General features: G+C 35.4%; 1 protein-coding gene across 1 annotated transcript in view; it reads left to right on the top strand.

Annotated features, from left to right (window-relative positions):
- Window positions 1-15,901, top strand: part of PCLO (piccolo presynaptic cytomatrix protein) — a 317,263-nt gene extending 301,362 nt beyond the window's left edge. The window contains 3 exon segments of the mRNA XM_066318756.1: window positions 9,724-9,858; window positions 10,475-10,620; window positions 15,168-15,901. Coding sequence (XP_066174853.1) covers window positions 9,724-9,858; window positions 10,475-10,620; window positions 15,168-15,308 — 422 coding nt within the window. The 3' untranslated portion in view covers window positions 15,309-15,901.
- The last annotated feature ends 4,542 nt before the right edge of the window (window positions 15,902-20,443 follow it).

The following is a 20,443-nucleotide window of genomic DNA, read 5'->3' as shown; positions in this document are numbered from 1 at the left end:
TCTTACACCAAGTCCTTTCCACTGTATGGACATCTTTGTGATGGGACAGCTTTATGACAAACGGAAAATATCAAAATACACTACTATTTGCATTTTTAAGTTAGAAAAAGTGTTATTTTTTTTCAGTTTGATTATCACTTTTAAAAACTTCAGCCTGTTTAGTAAAACTAAGCCTGTATTAGACGTTTAGGTAACATCTACCCCTGAAGTTAGAATTTTTCCTTTGAACTGGTTTTTAATTTATTTTTCTAATTAAATAAATTCTCTAAAGACATGCATCTAGTTTTATCCATCTACCTTTGAAGTTTATTGTTCCTTTCTTATTTTCACTAGACTATATGTCCAAAAACAATACAAGGAATGAAAAATCACTACTTAAACAGCTCTCTGCCAAAGCAAATAGGGAAGTTCTTAGGTGTTCTTGTTATGCAACACATTCTTGGGTTTACATTCAAATGCAATATGACTACTTTTGCTTCTGCTTGACCCACAAGTTCAGCAGACATTATATAAAGAAACTGTTTTCGTGTCATTCTGCCCACTCCTGAGTGGTCAGCAGGTTTCCTAACAGAAAACTTCTTTTTGCAAATGCAACCTGCAAGCACTTTGGTTTTACTGCTTTAATTTATAGCTGGTTTTTTTTTAGGAAATACACTGTTCTTACAACATATTCTAAGCACTCTGTGTATTTTAATTCAAGTTGATAGGTGTTTGTTTATATCCCAAGTACAAAATGTCTTGTTCAAATTATTTGTCTCTCTTTGGATTCACAAAAGTAAATACAATAAATACAAAAGCTACTTGGTAATCTACATGTTTCTCTCCTGATATTATGCTACATAAGACTTCTGATTTATATTTATAATTATTAGATCCTCTTTATTATATCTTTAAGGAAATTTTACATTACCTCTTGCTACCATCCATGGGACTAATTTTTCTCCCCCTAAAGTGCTTATATTATTTCCATTATATTTTCATCATATTGGAACATGAGACAAATGGACTTTAATCTGTTTCCTAGGATTTCAAATGTTTCAAGCAAGAATGTCTAATTTCACCAAATCAAGTGGAGACAATGAATAAATAAATCTGTTGTGATATTCACATCTTCATATGTATATCCAGAATGAGAAGGTGTAAAATTTTTCATTATTTTGACACGGAAAGTGAAGGCTGTCTCAGAAGGGATTTTGTCATTTCAGACTACGTTGTTGAACTCTCAAAATCTTGCATATCAAAACTAAAAAACAGATAAAAAATATCTTTACCATGAGACAGGGAAAGTAGCTTCAAAACTGTCATTTTTTAATAAGAACCTAAGCAAACCTAGCAAAGTCATCTCTGTTTTTCTATAGATGAGACCCATTTTGTGTTCTCATACTGACATAGAAAAAAGTGTAGACTGAGGTGTTTTACTTTATTTATGCTGTGTTAAAGAAAGATTATTGTAGCATTGTGCAAACACTTAACTGAACTGTGGGTATATCAAATTCAGACTTTTACAGGCAGTTTACAAATTTTTTCTCCCTTTAGGAACACATTTTCTCCTTGGTAAAGCTGCAGTAGAATAAGCTTAAATACTCAAGGATCAAGTTGTTCTGTATGTACATTAGTTTTCTTCTTCTCTCTGTATGAACTTTTTTTAATACAAAAAGCCAGGGCAAAGTGTGCTTTTCATCATCAAAATTTCAGATGTGCTGTGGCAAGCCATCTTCAGCGCAGCTGAATCTGCAGCGTCTGATACGTCTCATTATGTAAGATGCTAAAACTGTGAAGACTATGAATAGGTATCTAGACTTGAGCAGTGATTTATGGTGAGGATGAAAGGGAACAAAAGTGGGTGAAGAGAGTTTTTCCTTCTGAGATTGCATAGTTTCATCTTTCAGATCCAGGCTGCACTTGTCTTTGATGTTCAATTAAAATCACAAGGATAATTTTGACCATCATTTTAGCTCTCTCTTAAATTTTAGCCTTCTCTAAAATTATGGAAAACTATGGAGCTGTAAATTTTAATTTGTATACTTTTAGCCTAGTTTCACTGGCTAAAAATCTGATTTCTAAATGAAAGCCATTAACTCTCCTCTCAACTAACATTTAAAAAAGGTTTTTTAAGTGCAGGCACCTCCAAAGACATTTATCCATCCAGAATACAAAAGAATAAAAAGGTGTTATCCCTACTGCCTACAAAATTCAAGGAGTTTCATTAGACATAAACACTTCATTATGATTAACCCTGTCATTATTTTGTAATTCTAAATCAGAGATAAATTTTGGAGTAATCTGGTATTTGAAGGATTGGAGAGAGGATGTCCATAGAACTTTCAGGCTAGAACACAAGAATTCCCTTCCACAGAAATGGAAGATATCTATAAGAGATAATCTAGTAGGATGTGCTATGAGTTAAATGTGCAAATATCTTGACTTGCCTCACTTCATTTCCTTTCTCTCTCTAGCTCCTACCAGTCAAATGCACTCAGGCATCCTGTGTTCATCTTCATTGTTAAAATCAATGTGTGGAGTAATCTCTGATCACCTACATTTAATAATTACAGGTCTCATTATTTTCCCTCCACTTATTCCAAATATCTCTGTGGTGCAGGGACAAATCTGGATAGATTATTGGAAAACAAATCTTACTGGAGAAGCCTCTGATCCCCTATACTGTCATTTAGGGTACTGGCTTGGGCAATTTCTGATACTAAGTGAAACTTTTTCCTCAGATTCACTTCTTCTAACATTGTTTCTTCATTATACTCTTCCCACTGCCTCACTTTTCCTACAACATTTTAGAAAGTCACATAACAGAGATAAAGCTGGTTGAAAGTGGATTGGTACATGTCTATATTTTTCATATTTGAGCATATTGTGAAGTATCAGTGTTATTTTCCCACACATCACATTACTTCAGATCAAGATTTTTTACATATGGTATCAATGTATAGTCAGAATTGAGTTTTGGGTTAATTTTTTGCTTTGTTTTGCATTTTGCTTTCAAAAAGTTGAATAAAACCGGTGAAAGGGAGACGCACACAAAATGACCAATAAATGGAACACAGCTTGTATTTTTGTCTGGGAAATGTTCCACATCTCAACAGGCAAAAGACTTTCCCTGTTTTCCCAATATATATTATATTTTTGTACAGCAGCTTTTTTGACTTAAAGAAATAGTTTGGGGCATACAGGCTAAATTTCTGCACAAGTATATTTAAATTTCTCTCAGCAGCGAGCCTGTCAGGTCTGAGAATCACAACTGTTGTGTTTGTTGGCATGTTCATATGCCCAAGCCTCAAAAATTGTGCCACATAATTGTAAGTTGTGTTTGCTGTGAGCAAAGTTCCTGAGTTCTCCTCTCCCCATTACATGACTGTGTGTGCATCACATCCAGGGACACTGGGAGATATTAATGAAAGACCTTCTTTGCCCACCTCACAGTTTATAGCCTCTCCTCAGCAGCCCACAATGCTAGGTAGGGAGAGGGAAGGAGAAAGGAGAGGAACTCCTTTGGTTCCTGTCTGCTGCCACCACAGAGCATCCCTGTTCCCAGAGGGAGCTTTTTATCAGGAGTGGAGCTGAGTTTGCTGTCTCAGAGCTGCCTGCACACAGTGTCTCTACCTGTGTCATAAATGAATAATAATAATAATAGAATAAATCATAATTACAGAAAGCCCTTCTTTTATAACCCCATGTAGCCTTTCCACAGGCAGATTAGCTAAGACTCTGAACACATTAGGGACCCTTAGCAGTTGAAGTTCCTCTTCAGAGCAGAGGGAGATAAATACAACCATCCTCTGAGCTTCAGTTTGCTCCATGAGCTGTTGATTGCACTGTGAAGAGCAAACTGAATATCCAGTTGTGAGAGGAGCAACGGACTTCAGAAAATATTCAACCTCATTTTTATTGAGACAGACCCATGGTAGTAATCCCAACGTGTTTAAAGCACTGTGAAACAGAAGGAAGCAGTAGTTAAGACTGCATTAGATATCTGATTTTTCTTACTGCAAAAGAAAAATGAATATAGAATCAGCCTACAAGAGAAAACTGGTAATTTTCATAGAGAAAGAAATATGTGTGTAAAAGATAAAAGACAAAAAGGAGGAAATAAAAAAAGTCATAATGACAGAAAACGTTGGAGCCTGTAAACATTGGGAAGCATTGTTTATGAAGGTTATGCATTATTATTTTGCAGCAGCTTTGCCAGCAGCTCTTGCCCCAGCAAGAGGATGAAAGGCATGAATACAAACAGCTGGTACTGCAAGCAACTTATGTGATGGTTAAAAAAAAAAAAAAAAAAAAAAAAGAGAGAGAGAGAAAGATTTGTTTAAAAAAAGAGTGGAAGGTTTTGGCTGGCATTTTAACTTCTTGATATATGCATGTCTAAAATTATACTGAATATTTTTGCTTTATCTTCAGTTGGAGTTGTTTAGCTCTAATATTGAAATATATATACTATCTATATATATAGCCTACTATTTTTTGTAATATTGAAATATTTATTGCAATCAGATCGTGTTATCTCATTTTTCTGGTGCACAGCTGTCTGCTGAAGGATGAATTTCTGGTTCTAAAAATAACATTAAAGGAATCCAGCAGAAACATAATTCTTTGTACAACTGCACTGTGTTAGACTGAAAATTTGTCTGTACAAGCTCCATGAATTACTGTGGAGACATTCATGACAGTGGCAAGGTCCTCATCAGCCTTCCTACAACTTTGTGTTTTCTCCTGGGATCACACTCCAAAGTCCTGTCTATGCTTACACAATCGAAGTATCTTTTCACAGAAAACCCAATCCCAGCTACTGAATCCAAACAACTCTAAGAGATGTTATTATCTCCATTCTGAGAGATGAAATCTAAGATCACAGAAAGCTGCTAGGGAGCATGGGTCTTGTGACAGAAACCATTTTTTTTGCTGTCTTTGATCATGTCCCATATTTTAAAGCTGTAATTTTGTCCTTTTTTAAATTCAAATTATCAAAATTTAGATTGGAATCTCAGATTACCTAGATTTTATGACATACTACTATATGTTATAACTCTCAAAATGTTACAAACATATCCTAACATAGCTGAATACAAGATTTTGTTTATTTAAGAAATAAAGGTAAATGGGAATGTTTGATTTGCTTGATTCTGGAATATATTTCTCATTATACCATGTTAGAGATAACTATCCAAGTCCAAGTCATTAAATACTTGTGAGTGAAACAGTGGTTAACTACATCCAAAAAAATTCCTTTATTCTATCAATAAACACTGTACAGAACCCTCAGAGGTATATTAATTTTATCTCTCAGTGTATGAAAACAAAGACCTAAGGAGATTATGCATCTCTTCACTAGGCCAATATCACTGGAAGCTGTTATGATGGACCTTCCTCTGATTTAAAATCTTTCACCATAAAGCATCTGAATCCTGCAGCTCCAGAAGAGCATTTCCTACCTATTTTGGAAACAATAATTTCATCTATAAACCTCATTTGAAAAAAAAAATAAATCTGGGAAATATTTGTTAACATTTTTTCCCTTGTATTTTATGTTTAATTACACTTCTCTAGCACCCCTCAGTCACTCTTGTGGAACAGGAGAGCCCACACCAATTTATACACAATTATGAAACAAAATGTCAGTTTACGTATTTTCCTGATTCTGTTTTCTGGCCATCTGGCATCCATTCAGGAAATTACTCAAGTATGATGTTTATCAAGTAGCAGCATTTAGGCATCTCATATTTAAATTTCCAGGTTTAACCTATCCAGGCATTATCCATCTATGTGAAAATACATAGTCAACGTCAGAAAGCAATTAAACTTATTCTAAGATAAAAGTGCAAATTATCTCAGAACTTTACATTTAGACAACTGAACTGAATGAAATTCCTGCCATTCTGCAGTGAGATTTACTTGTTCATTTAATACATTGCTGAATTAGCCTTGATAACACAAAATGATGGGAGGCAACCACTTACTTCTGTCTTGGGTAATTTTGTTTGGCAGCAGGCATTTGATAAAAAAGGAATGTGAGCACAATCCATACTTATCAATCTCTGGAACTGACAACAACAGTGCAGATGACACATCCTGTGATTTACAACAGCAGTCAATTAAAAGTAATAGCAAAACTAATTAACCTTTCCCAATGCAGAGTGTGACAGTTCTAATAGAGCCAACAGCTTTGGTGTTGCCATCACCACAGTAAATTTAAACACAATTCTGAAATACCTTGCAGCAATTTAATTAATAACCACCTCCTTTTAGTTGTTAACTTATTATTGATAAATATGGTGCCCTAAAAAGAGGTGTGCAGTCATTAAAAAAAGAAAAAATATATATGTTTTTAATCCTATGTATAGATACAGATATAGATATAGATATAGATATAGATATAGATATAGATATAGATATAGATGATATAGAATAGATATATAAAGAGTTGGTTGCCTACAGTTGACATGTTGCAAAGATGAACAAAATGATGCTGTGTATGACTGTGGTCCTCTTTTGATATATCAGTAAATGTGCATTTGAGCCATATGAAACAGGTAAAATATCACACTAATTCAGCTTAAATTTTTCTCATCCTTTTCAATTTTTACTCCAGCATATGGTTGTAAAACATCTCTTTTTCACTCTTTGTTTCCTAAGCTAAATAAGACAGTAATCCTTTTAGTGCTTTACTACATGGTTCCTTGCCACTTTGATAATCTAGTTTTGCTCCTTTTTCATCTGAAAACAATTTTTGTTGAGAAAAATATTACTACTGAAGTTAATTTTTTTTCACTTCCTTGCAAAAACATATTAATACTTCCTTAAAAAGATATGTAATATTGCTTTTTTGGAGTCGTAATGTAGCATTTATCACCATCAAATGTACCAAAATACCTGAAATCAGTTCCATTCTCACATCACTTATGATTAATGTTTTCTAAAATTCTGTAAGAAGGCAAAAGATTGTAATTGGGTGCTGTGTATTTTGATTTATTTCTACCAATGCAACCCTTGGGGTCAAGCAAAAAAACACTGATGAAATTTATTTCTGTCACACCAAATGTGACACATGACACATTCAAGTCCATCTCAGCCCACTCTGAATTCTCACCAGCTCTTAAGTGAGTCACTGTTAACCATTCCCTTCATCACAATATCTCTCATTTTCATTTAAAGAATCAACTCCATAAAACAAGGCACATCTGCTCTATTTTTGCACACCAACCAAAGGAAAGAAGTACTGAACATATATTAGGAAAGGGAAAAAGCTAAGCAATGGAAGAAATAGGAGTCCCTTCTGAATCTACAAAACTCTGGTGGGTTCTGAAGTGGTGATTTTAGTGCAATGTTTCATAAGGCTGGTGTTAAAACTCCTTCACTCATGCTGTGGGAGAAATGAAAATCAGTGTGGAAGCACAAGAAAGCTATCATCCTTCATGTGTTTGCAGTTGTAGATCATTGTTTTCCCCAGACTGCTTAAATGGTGAAGCAGGATTGCTTGTCCTAAAGAGTATCTGGCAATATAGAGTAGTCCATGGAAAAATTCCAGATGCTGAGAAATAGTGTTGGAATATTCAAATATAATTTGCTGGAAGCATATATCTTTTTTTTCTGGCTCACAAGTGTAATCCTAACCACCATATCTCATCTTAAGTTTAATGCACACCTAAATGAAAAAAAGGAGGTACTAAGGAAATCAAGACAAGGTCCTAGTAACTAATACAAATAAAGCTTAAAGGACAGAGAGGGAATAGAGAAAATAAGCCAAGTACATTTTCCAGAAAAGCCTATGATTAACCAAAAATTGCCTGAAAGTAATATTAGGTTTGTCCTACAACTGTCCATGCTGGCCTTTTTTCATATTTCTAGGAGTCTGTGCAAGTACCAATACTGATCACAAATTCAGACGTAAACAACACCTTTCAGGTGTATCATGTCTATATCTGCAGTTTGAGAATTTTATCTACAGAGAAAAGAAGGCATTATCTTTTTGCCTTGTATCACTTTCAGGTCATTCAAAATCCAGTTTAACCAAGATGGGCCTGATGGAAGTGCAAGACCTTTCAGGGAAAGGGCGTTATAATAACAGGGATACAATAAATAACAACAGGAACATTCCTTCTTTGATCCCAGCTGCCAATGATCTTTTCTGCTGGCTTCCCAAGATGAAGACTTCATTATCTTTGCACAACCATGCAGCAGGAAAAGATGCTATTATTGCATATTCAAACCTATAGGAATGGTTTTGTGATTATTAAATATTTTGAAAGAATCACTTGCCTCATAACAGGTCCTCTCACACCTTAGAAACAACACAAGAAATGCTGGCCCAGCTGAAGCGGAATTACAAATTTATTATGGACAGTAAATAAATTAAACTCCAGCTTTGGTTTGTGAGGAGAGTTGGGGGCCAGTTTGTAGCTGTGATTATTTATTATTACACTTTTTCTCATGATCCTCAAACTATTTTAAGTAGAAAAAAAATAGAATTGACATCTGTGAAGCAGAAGCTGTCATTTTTAGAGGGTGTTATTCAAATTTGATTATATATTTGTGATACAAGAAGTAATCTTTACTTGGCACTTGACAACTTAACACTCTTTAATTGATAACCTTCTCCAGATGTATAATAATTGTTTACTTTCTGCAGACTTGCTTTGCACCTAGCAATATCTTGGTTGAATTTCAAGTAAAGTGTTAAAGCTTGCTGGCACCAGAAACTACATAATAAAGAATCTCAGTAGCTTTATGGTTTGATTGCTTTTGTAATAATATCTAAAGAGAAGAGAAAGGTGAAATATTTTCAGTAGCAGGACAATAGATAGAGAAGCACAACCCCCACTATGACATGATGTTAGTACAGAGAGAATTGAGCTGAGGATGCTCTGCTCCCACCACCCTACCCATTTAGAAGATATAGTCCTGCTCCACTCTGCCTGGCTCCTGTAAAGGCTTGTGAGAGGACAGGCAGAGGAAAGGCAAAATGGCTTTGTCTGCATTTCCTTCTGTGCCTTCTCTCCGTCTCTGGACTGATTTAGAGAGAAATCCATAAAATGTAGAAATAATGGGCCTGTATTTCTACCCACATAAGCAGAGAAATTGCCTTTGCTTTTGAAGGTCACTCTAAGCACTTCTCTTTAAACTGTGTGAATGATATTGCTCCATGTATGTAGGAAGGTGAAATGAAATGCTGACTTCACCAGCCTTACTTCATTGCCTTTGAATATCTTACTTTTAACACTCCATTGAAAGTTATCTTTCTTCATTTCTCACTTACTTTTTTTCTTTTTTAAATGAGATAACTTCAGAGTCTTGTAGTAAATGTTTCTGAAAAGGTGAGTTGCAGTGACCATTATGTGACTTGCAAAGACTCCTAGAGAAATTTCTATTCTTGGAAAAAAATCTGCACTGAGGCAAATATATTCTGAAGCATATAATCTAGTTATACAAATGCATGACATGCATACTGTGCTTGCTCATCCAAATTATAAATTATCCTTACACTCCTGACTTAAAACTATGAGCTATAGGTATAGCTGTAAAAACTATAAGAGGAAAAAAACAAAACCAAAACTAAATTAAGTGAACAAAAAACCCCAAACCAAACCAAAATCAGTCAAACAAAACAAAACAAAACAAAACAAAAAAAGCTTAAAATTTTACTTCTTTTCAAATTAGAAAGAAACATTTGGTTTCCTTTTACATTAATGAAGGTTGCTTTTTCTGCTTTTCCAGGTAAAACACAGGTAATGGGTGAAATCAAGATTGCATTAAAGAAAGAAATGAAGACAGATGGAGAACAACTGATAGTGGAAATCCTTCAGTGCAGAAATATCACATACAAATTTAAATCTCCAGATCATCTTCCAGGTATCCCTTAGAAAACAGCTTCATGATACTTTAAAAATATTGAGTAGGTTGTATCTTAAGTCATTTAGCAGCATCACTAAAATGGAAAAGAAAATTACTTCTTAGCCAGGATGATATATTCTACAGGAGTCTTTTTGAAATGCTTCTTTTCTTCTATGAGCAAATTTAATAAAAGTGAAAACATTTTGTAGAAGCAAATTACTTCTCAGAAGTTAGTCCTCTTTTTAGTTTGCTTTTTATTTTTAAAACTTGATCCATTTTTAACTTTAGTAAAAGCTATAAATTCCTAGGTCATAAAAAAAATAGCTAGTAGGGGATTGTATTATTGTGTAAAAGCTTTTTAAAAACAAAAAAACCCTCATGTTCATAATGATATTTTCATACATACATAAATATATAAAGGTATTTTTTACTTTAATGATAGTATTAGAAACCCAAATTAATTCCTTTGAATTTGGTGGAGTAGGTAGATTTCTACAACTTGTGAATGAGAACAGAGTATGATTTTTTAAATATCTTTTTTTTTCCCCACAAAAATTCCCCTCTGTTCAAATCATTAACAGCAATGATTATTTAAAAGCTTCTCTATTTAACTCATTGAACTTTTCTTCCCCAGACCTGTATGTGAAGCTGTATGTTGTCAATATCTCTACCCAAAAGAGAGTAATTAAGAAGAAAACCAGGGTATGCAGGCATGACCGAGAGCCTTCATTCAATGAAACATTTAGATTTAGCTTGAGTCCTGCTGGGCATTCTCTTCAGGTAATTCTGCATTTTATTAAATCATAATTTTGGATGTTTTCTGTGCTGTGCTATGGGCATTTGAGCTCAATCTTCTACCCCAGTTGTTCGCTGAAAAGAGAAAACTTCAAAGTAACACAGTTATATAACAATGGAAATATCAGGCTAGAGGAGCCATTAAAAGATGGATTACTCCATCACACCACACTAAGGAAGGGTATTTATAGATCAGGCCTGAAAATTTTAGGCTTGGTCTGTTCTTAAAATTCCCCAGAGAAGGGAATTGTACATGCCTTCCAAGAATAATTTTCTATGTATTTAGAAAATTTGGTGCAAGATCAAAATTAAATATGTCATATTTTTAAATTAAGCTCACTTATCCTTAAGTATCCTCACAAAGTACAAGGGGAAACTGATTTGTCTTCTTTTTAACTTTTAAAAAAATCAGGTTCACATTGAAAGGCTGTTATCTTATCTTTCCTCTCTACTTTTCTAGGCTAAGTCAACCAAATTTCTTCTACATGTCTTTTTGCTTAAATACCTAATTATTTTATCATTCTCTCCATTTCTCCAATTTCTTTATAAGTTGTGGTACCTAAAATTTGACACAAATGTCATAATCTCAGATGCTGAGAATTACTGATTAAACCAAACCAGATATTCTCTGGTACATTTGTAATGGTGTTGACCTTTTTGTCAGCCTGTAACACATCAAATGATGCATAGAACTGGTTAAGAAAAGTCCCTCTCCTGTGTTTTAGTTGCTTAGACAGATTTGGTCATATGGCCATACTTGCTTTTTTTTTAGACAGGTTGGATTCCATTTGTCTACCTTCATTTATTTTCACATTAGGAGATAACAAGTATAAGTGATATATCCAGGCTTCCTCCAGGCTTCCTCCAGACAGGGATAAGCAATTCAAAGGGTAACTGCATGCCAACCTTAAAAGTCAGTGGAAGGCATTGTTGGGCATATCAGCATCCAGTTAACAAACCTTTAAATCTGTCAGACTAACCTGAATAAAAGAGCTATATTGTGATGACTGAAGCTAGTCTGGATTATCTAAGTGCCTACATTATGCTTATTGCTTGTATCATTAACATGACAGACAAAATGGATGTTGCTTAAAAAGCAAGACCCCCACCCCCCCCCCAAAAAAAAAATAGATACAGCTTTATGTGTGTTAAGGTGTGCTAACATCTTATTGTTTCAATAGACTAAATAAAAGGCTATTTAAGAACTGACATTTTCTGGGAACAGCCAAAGTGATCAATAAAGTCTGGCCAAAGTTTTAGTGCTCCCATAAAAATTTTGCTTCCAGTGGTGGTTTGAAGAGGAAGCCATATAGGGTAGACCAGTAAAGAAGAATTCACAGACTCCTATGGAAAAATGATCCATCAAGTTTTAAGGAGTGAGATAGTGAATGACATATCCATAAGAACAGTTAGCCTGAGACTTGACAACATTTCCTCTGGAAGTCTGTGATATAAAGACAAGAGGAGACTGAGGGGAGACCCTGTTGTGTTCTTCAACATGGTCCTGGGGGGAAGTGGAAGGGCAGGCACAGATCTGTTCACTGGTGTCACCAGTGACAGTACTCAAGTCCTGAAGAAGACTCAGGGAGGTTTAGGTTGTATGTCAGGAGAAAATTTTTCACCCAGAGAGTGGCTGGGCACTGGAACAGATTTCCCAGGGAAGTAGTCACGTCATCAAGCCTGACAGAGTTCAAGAAACATTTGGACAAACCTCTCAGGCACATGGTGTGACTCTTGGGGTGCCCTGCACAGGGTCAGAAGTTTGACTCAATGATCCTGGTTGATGTCTTTAAACTCAGCATACTCTATAAATCTATGATTCTATGATATGTGCTGCTGCTGCACACCAGAGCTAAGAAAGACGATGAACGCCATAAAAGTATCCTGTAAAACTATCAAGGAGCAAGTTTAAAACAAAGAAGAAGTGTTTCTGCTTCATGAAAATTGGAGTTTGAGCTGTAAAATTTATTGCTTTTATATATTATGGGTGCTAAATATTTTCACAGAAAAAATGACTGGGGAAAATTATAGGAGAAATTTGAATGAAATTTGAAAATGATAGGAGAAATGTGAAAGACATCAAATTCTGTTAAATACAAACTTACTGCCTGTGAGTCAGGAGGTCCATGGTCCACAGACCTTAGTAGGTATTTTGAGAGAGTGTAACTACTTAATTGCTTTGTTCTTTTATTCTGCCTTACACATTGCCCTCTGCACTTTTGGAAGCAAAATATTTGTCTGGAGAGAGCTTTAATCTGCCTCAGTGCATCTCTTTTATGTGCTCTTCAAGCTCAACAGTTGATTTGCTCCTATGGCAAAGCCTGAACCTGGGTGATTTGGATACTGAATTTGAGTGATGAACATTTAGAGCCAAAGAGATGGGCACAGTCCAAAGAGATTTAGGGGAGAGGGAAATTAAGCAAACTCAGAATTTATAGAATGAAAATGAAACTGGAAGATGATGAGAGAAAATAAAATAAGATCAGAGAGAGGGAGCAAGATGAGCTCAAACATGATAATAATTAAAGGTACAATGTAAAGAGCTATGAGAATCAACCAGAAGCAGAAATTAAGACAAGTGACTGTAGTCTAAAATCAGCAGCAAGAGCTGTGAGTATTAGCCATAAAAAGGGGAAGAGGAAAAAAAAAAAAAAAAAAAAAAAAAAGAAAACCACACAAAATTAAAATAAAACTTTTTCTGGTACAGAATATTGAGAATAAATAAGGAACAAAACCCCAAAACCCCTGGGGCTTAGAAACTAAAACTAGCTAATCCAGGATAACAAAACTGGAATTTAAGACCTGGAACACAGAGGAAACAAGGATGACGGACAGAGAAGCTAGAGAAGAAAGATCCTAGGGTTCCATCTGGGAGGAGTAAGAAGAAGGATCAAGAACAGAACTAATGATAAATATTTTTCTGTCCCAAAATTGTTGATTGTCTCAGAATGAAAACATTTTGACAGTTTTCAGATAGGCAGTTTCCTCAGCCCCTGGCAGTTTTTTCCTCTCTTCTCTGATTTCCCTGTTCCTTGGCAACTCACCTGGGGCCCTTGTGGAATGCACTCAGCTTCTGGCTCCTGGCTTACTGCAATCAGAAATATATAATGTCCTATGGAAGGCTAATCAGAAAAACACAGAACAAACTTCACAGATGTTCTGGTTTGGCTTTCCAGTTTCTGGGCAGTCCATTCTTCAGCAAACACTGAAACTAGAGACCTAGAAATCCATCAGCAGTGGAGGCAGGCTGCCTATTTTTCTCAAGGACACATTTTCTCATTAATGGATTTTCCTATCAATTCAGTGCCTAAGAGTTTTCCTTTCTCAAACCTGTTGACTAGTAGCCATTAGGTATCTAAGCTGTCCAGGTTGCCAATTGATATCAAAACTGGACAAGGAAGAAGGAAATATTCAGGAAAACATTTGCAAATTTCTTCCCTTTTGAAATTTATTTTATAATTTATTTGTAATGTTACGTTGCTTTCCAAATCAGAATGGAAAATGTTCAAAAATGGTGAAGTTCTTGATTACAGGAAATACTGCTTCTTCTACACATCTGTTACATTTCTGCTGTCATGTGGTTTCAGCAGAGTACAAAACCCTTGTTTTCTGTTATATTTCTTCTAGCATAGATGTTTGAAACCAAACAACAAAGTGCCCTTTTTTCCTTTCCTGCTGGTTGACACGGAGAGTGACAACCTCCTCCTGTTATCAGTTACTTCCCTTGCTCATTGCTTGTTGAGGTCTACTCAGTAACTGTGAATATTAAACACCTTCTGCTAATCCTGTCATGAAAATGCAAATCTTCATTATTTCTTTCTTGTCTTGAAAAACTTAGGATGTAAAAAACCCCAAACAAGCAAAAAACCCAAACAAACAAACAACAGCAACAACAACAAAAAAACTCCAACCCTATATATTGCTTGTTTATCCAGTTAAGAATTAAGAAATGCTAAAATCTTTCCAAATGTGTAACTATAACTCATGCCATGAATTATACATATCAAATGCATTTTCTTAGAAACATGTATAATGAACCTATAGATCCACAGAATATGACAAGTCCTTCAGAACAGTGTGTTGTTTGCATGGCACAAGCCTCTTTAGCTGGAAAATATGTGGTTGGATGACATTTCACAGAAAGATTGTACACCCAGTCTGCATCAGACTTCCACCAACTTAACAAGAGCTGCTACTTGCACAAAGCTTTATCTTGTAAAAGATAACTGGACCCTATGCTCATCTTTGGCAACCAGCATGTGAACAAATTGCTCATCAGCATTCAAGATCATCACCATCTTCTAAGTGCTATGTCTCATGATAAGAAAACAGAAGCAGGAGAAGGTACTATTTTCACAGAGCTTTCTGTGAAGGGAAAGGTGACTCTATATAAAATGTGATGGTCAATGTTTCTTTTCTGTGCGTAGCATATTTGAGCTCAGCATTTCTGAATCTTTCATGTTTTGCTAGTATTATGTTGCTGTGCACATTGATGATAATGATTATTATTATTATTATTATTATTTTCACAGATTCTGCTTGTCTCCAATGGAGGGAAGTTTATGAAAAAGACACTGATTGGGGAAGCTTATATCTGGCTTGACAAAGTGGATCTAAGGAAAAGAATAGTAAACTGGCACAAACTGTTGGTCAGCTCCACACAAACACACTGAGCAGAGCTGTCTGCTTAGGGCACAAAACATGCAGAGTCTGCTCTAAACAGCATCACTTCAAGAATATAGTTTGATATCATTGTGTTTAGCTAGTCTTTCAGAATACAAAGTAGAAAAGAGCAGTCTCTGGGCTACAAAGCACACTTAAATGAGGGCTAGTATACTTATTTTTGCTGCAAAACACAGCAAAAGGAGAAGAAAATCTGGGCCCAGAAGTTAAAGCGAGGCTGTTTGAAAAGAAGACTGATACGAGGGCTCCATGTTGTTGGACTCTTTGTGAAGAGAGTAACTGTGAAGGAAACGATGAAGGCTGGAGGCAGGTGCTAACGCAGAGCTCGGCTGGAGCTGGAGGTAGTGTCATGGGAAGCGCAGTCTGGTTTTCTGTGCATCCAGAAGGAGATAATTTTATGCAAAAGCACCTAGGGTGACTGACTTTCCAAATCTCACTTATTAAAAGTGCAAAACTTGCTCCTCTGCACCTTAGGATATCTGATAATTTGCTGTAGTGAGATTATGCCACTTGACACAAACTGCAAGGTGTTTGTAAGAGTGGTAATGTTATTTTACATTACTTTTTTCCTTCTTTCTTTTTCTTTCAAAAACTATGCTGTGAAGAATCAGATCTGATTGTTTCATTTGTTTCTGTGTGGTAACAATGCACATAAACCACTCTCATAGAAAATGATGAAGAAAATTATATAAACAATCTATAACTTGGGATGTGATTTTAAAGAGAAAGGACAGGCTATAAACTGCACTACATCAGGAAGATAAAATGCTGTTTCAATGTCAGTGACACTGTGTTTCACCCCAATCTTTTGAGTCAGAAGGTCTAAATCAGTTTGAGGTTCAAGAGACTGAAGCACTGGGACTAATGCAGTTATTTCAACTAGTCCTCACATTTTTCAGCTACCAGTCTTGTTCTGAAGCTGCAGAGAGACGATGAATTCTAGGTTATTTTGTGGACACTTTGGAGCAGCAGCCTCTCGATGCAGGGCTCTGTATCAGCACCAGTGACACACTTGGAATCTGAGGGGAAGGGGCAGCAGGGCAGTTCCTGGTTGGATGCTGCTGTATTAGAATGAAGAATACCCTCTTGCTATCTCAGGTGAATGTCTGAGTATAATCCACTCAACAGCATCGCTTCTCAGTTAGGAAAGAAGTAAATAAGAAGGTAACTTGCAACTTTTAAGTCTTTGTCAGCACTTCCAAGTATAAAGTCCCTCTTTCAGGAGTTTGAAGCCAAGCAGTTAGCTCACTTGGGAAGAAAGCCTGGCATGGCTTAGACTGGTTGCTGTATTTTCCCTTGTATCATGGTTGAAGAAAGGAGAAATTTTTCTCCTGTTCCTAAAAGTATAGCAAGTTTGTTAAAGCCCAAAAATCAGTGGTACTGAATTCTATGTTACTCAGAAGTCATTTAATATTTCATATCTTCAATAAAAATTAGTTTCCCTGGAAATACGATCTCATGACCTTTGCAAACTTTAAAAGAAAATGACCAAATTTTTACATGTCATCCATTTATTTTTCTGACCCAAAAAAGAATTTCCAATTTTCAATAAATTATTTCATGTACATTGCCCGATAGTTTCTAAATATATGTAGTACACTTCCACAGGTTGTGCAAGACCAGCTGAAAATATTCTTCTGGAAAATATTATATGCTTTTAAAAAAAAAAAAAAAAAAGGAAATAAAACATAGGTTATTATGTAACTGGATTGACTGTGAAAAAGCTACACGATTTCTTCTGGTGACACTTCCCACATACAGTTTTTAGTTTATCTTTATCAACTTAAAATATCAGCATGGAGCAGGAATATGAGAAGAAACATAAAAATTATATTATTGATACACACACCAAGGAAACTCCTGTTGTTCATAACCTGCTGGTAGCCTGCTTAACTTGCAAGCAGAGCAATCTTACCAAAATCTTATTAGCTATCCTAAAAACACACCATCACTGACACTGGAAGTAGGATATGTGCTTTAATGTTGAATTTTATGCTTTCACCAGTATATGTATACCTTACCTCTCATACATTTTAAGAATATTCCTCTGGAGTTATTGTAAAAAATCTATGTTTTGATGTTGTATATGTTTTTATAAGAAAATATTTTGAAGGAAAAAATCCCCCACTGAAAGAAAAAAATCCTTCATGGGTACATTTGACATGTGTGTTGCTCTCTTGGTGGATTATCTTGCATTCCTGATGACTATACTGTGTTTGTACTTTGAAAAAAGACCTGCAAAAAAAAAAAAAAAAGTCTGTGTGAAGTGCAAGCCATGAGTTGTGCAATTTTGTGCAAACTGCTGGTGATTTTGTTCTTGCTAAGATTTGCTACAAAGGCAGCAAGTCGCACTGGTAGTTGCTATGGAGATTTCTGACAGGAATGAGCAGTCTCTGGCTCCTTACTGGAAGCCTGTAATCATCTTCTGTAGCTGAGAAAGTGGACAGGCATGCTTTGCTCTCACACACACAAATGTGGTTGATATTTTATTGGATACTTTTGTTGAGTGGTGTAGGGAACAGCTGCCTTTGAGGCGAATCAGTTAAACCGGCAACCGGTTTAACTCAAGCATCTTTGGTTCTCTGAACAACACGCAAAATGTTTCTGCATGTTGAAATGGCAGTTCTTGGACTCCTGTCATGAAAAGCAAAGAGTAGAGTTTGTGAGGAACGTGGCACTGCCTTGGCCAGCTGCAGCAAGGATGGGGCTCCTTGGGTGTCACCCGGGGTGGGTGTGTGTCACATCTGGGCACACACACCCAGCTTCCTGAGGCAGCATCATTCAGAGGTCACAGAATGCCACCAAAGTGTGCCAAGTTCCTTTCTTTGACCAAATTTCTAGGTTGTACTGAAATCACTCTATGCAACACAGATTCATGTTTGAATGCATAGTTTCTCTTTTTGTTGTTTGTTTGCTTGTTTTATGAATGAAGTCAGGAAAAACTCTCGTGACAATGTTTTTTAAAATAACAATCAAACAAGGACTATTAGTATTTTTTTACCGTTTTTGTATATATCTCAGTATATTTTTATTTTCTTTTTTCTCATTAATTTTTGTTTCTTTTATCTGGCCAAATGTGCTCAGATGTGGCAACAGCTTTTATCATTTCTGAGTGATTGATTATTAATGAGTTCACACATTTCTAGGATTGCTTTGAAATACATATTGCAGGGAGGCAATAGCAGAGGCATTTTAACTCTTTTAATTCACAAATCTGCTGAGACAACAGAAGTTGAAGCTGCTTCTTAGTTCAAGCCTTGTAGAGTGGAAACAAGCAGAAAAATGAGCAAAAGCACAGTGTGTGTGTTTACAAATGACAGGGATTTATAACATTATCATTGTTATCAGTATGCATAAAATGAGAGGCAAACAGCCACTTTTCTTTTCCAGTTTAAAACTAGACATGAGAGTTTCTATGATGAATGTTGAGCTAGTTCTCTATCATTACGCTTTAAAGGGATAGTATCCAGGGGCAATGAGTGCTGCTTCTTTATTATTACCCACAGTTTTGCATCACATGGATCCTGTATGGAAGAAACAAAAACCAGTTTAAGTCAGTAACAACCAATATGCTGGCTTGAACTGGCTTTAAATCAAGACCTAGGGAATATTTGAGTTATTTTTCTGGATGCTGGATGTTTGCATGGCTACATTGTGGGATATGGTAGCTGGTAACCAGCTGATATTGATTCATACTTTGAGAATGATAATGAAGAAAAAGAAGACATCTATTATATTGTAAGCTAGTGTGAGCCCAATAGAGATTATTTAATCAGGATTTAGTTTCATGAAGATATCATAAAGATGTTAATAGTATTTTTTTAAATTATTATTTGAATCATAACTGACACTATTTTTAACTAGTTTATTTTCATTGCTACAATGTTGAATGTCCCAGATTCATTATTTGAGTATATATCTAGATATGTACATACCTATGTGAATAGCAGAGAAAATTTGTGTGAGTGTAACGTATAAAGGTAATTAAACAGAGAGGAAATTTAGCATAAGTATCCACCTACATTATATTTAAACTCTAGTCCTACATGCCTTGTGAATTTTCAGCACACCTGGCATGTAGGAATAATTGCTCTTTATAAATACATGTTGCCTTTAGAAGGAAAGTAGGAAGAATAAGTGAAACCGGATACTTTCTCTTTAAACCATAAGAAACATTTTAATGTTTTCTATATGTTCTGTTTTATTATTTTGAAAAAAAATTAATAAGCAAATATATTGACGAGCTCAAAAGTTATAATATATATAGATATCCATAATTAAAACTTAGATGATTTGACGAGAGTCATTTTCTTAATTTGTTACCCTGTAAATAAATATACATTTTTGTAAAACAAACTGAGTTTAAATTACTAACTCCATTTGACATCTAAGCATGTGAGTGTGTCCTTATTTGATTGTATCTTATAGATGTTCAGTGATGTGCTCAGGTGCTCAACAATGGCTGACTAACGTGTGTGCTGTCATGCTCCTGACAACATGTACAGCAGACACAATGTTTAAAAAAATCCAAAAAACACCAAAAAAACCCTGCAAAAGCAACAAAAAAAGAAGAATAGTCCTTGGGCAAATGTAATGTTTCCACAGTGAATGTTGCATGCATAGGTGGTGGTTTGTTGATCTTCATTTTGTTTTCAATCTCTTTTAATTTTCATTTTGCTTCCAGAATCATCAGAAAAAATGAAAACAAAACAGATTTGTTCTGAAAGTTGTAAAAAACTGAAACAAAAGCAGTATGAGATTGTATAAAAATGCTTGTAAATCTGTCCCAGTTTTCACTTTATGTATAAATCCATGCCATGGTTTTGTGATTGTATACAGGATGTATCTTGAGAATTTATGCAAATTGTGCTCTATAAAGGCTGTTATCCCAGTCTGACAAATAAATATTTAAAATATCTCATTTGGTTTCTTTTTCCCAATTAACATGAAAACTTATTTTCCTGGTTTATATTTCCCATTCGTTGACCAGAGTGGTTTTATGATGCTGCTGTACATACTGCCCATACTCTTCTGGCCTATTTCAGCATTAGCAAATCTCCCAGGGTATAACCCATCTCCCATACCCCATTTTCAAACAAGAAATGGTTCATTCATCAGAACTTTC

Source organism: Sylvia atricapilla, chromosome 5 (assembly GCF_009819655.1).
Source record: "Sylvia atricapilla isolate bSylAtr1 chromosome 5, bSylAtr1.pri, whole genome shotgun sequence".
Classification (NCBI taxonomy): Eukaryota; Metazoa; Chordata; class Aves; order Passeriformes; family Sylviidae; genus Sylvia; species Sylvia atricapilla.
Note: the sequence above shows the minus strand (reverse complement) of the source record. Positions and strands in the feature narration are given on the sequence as shown.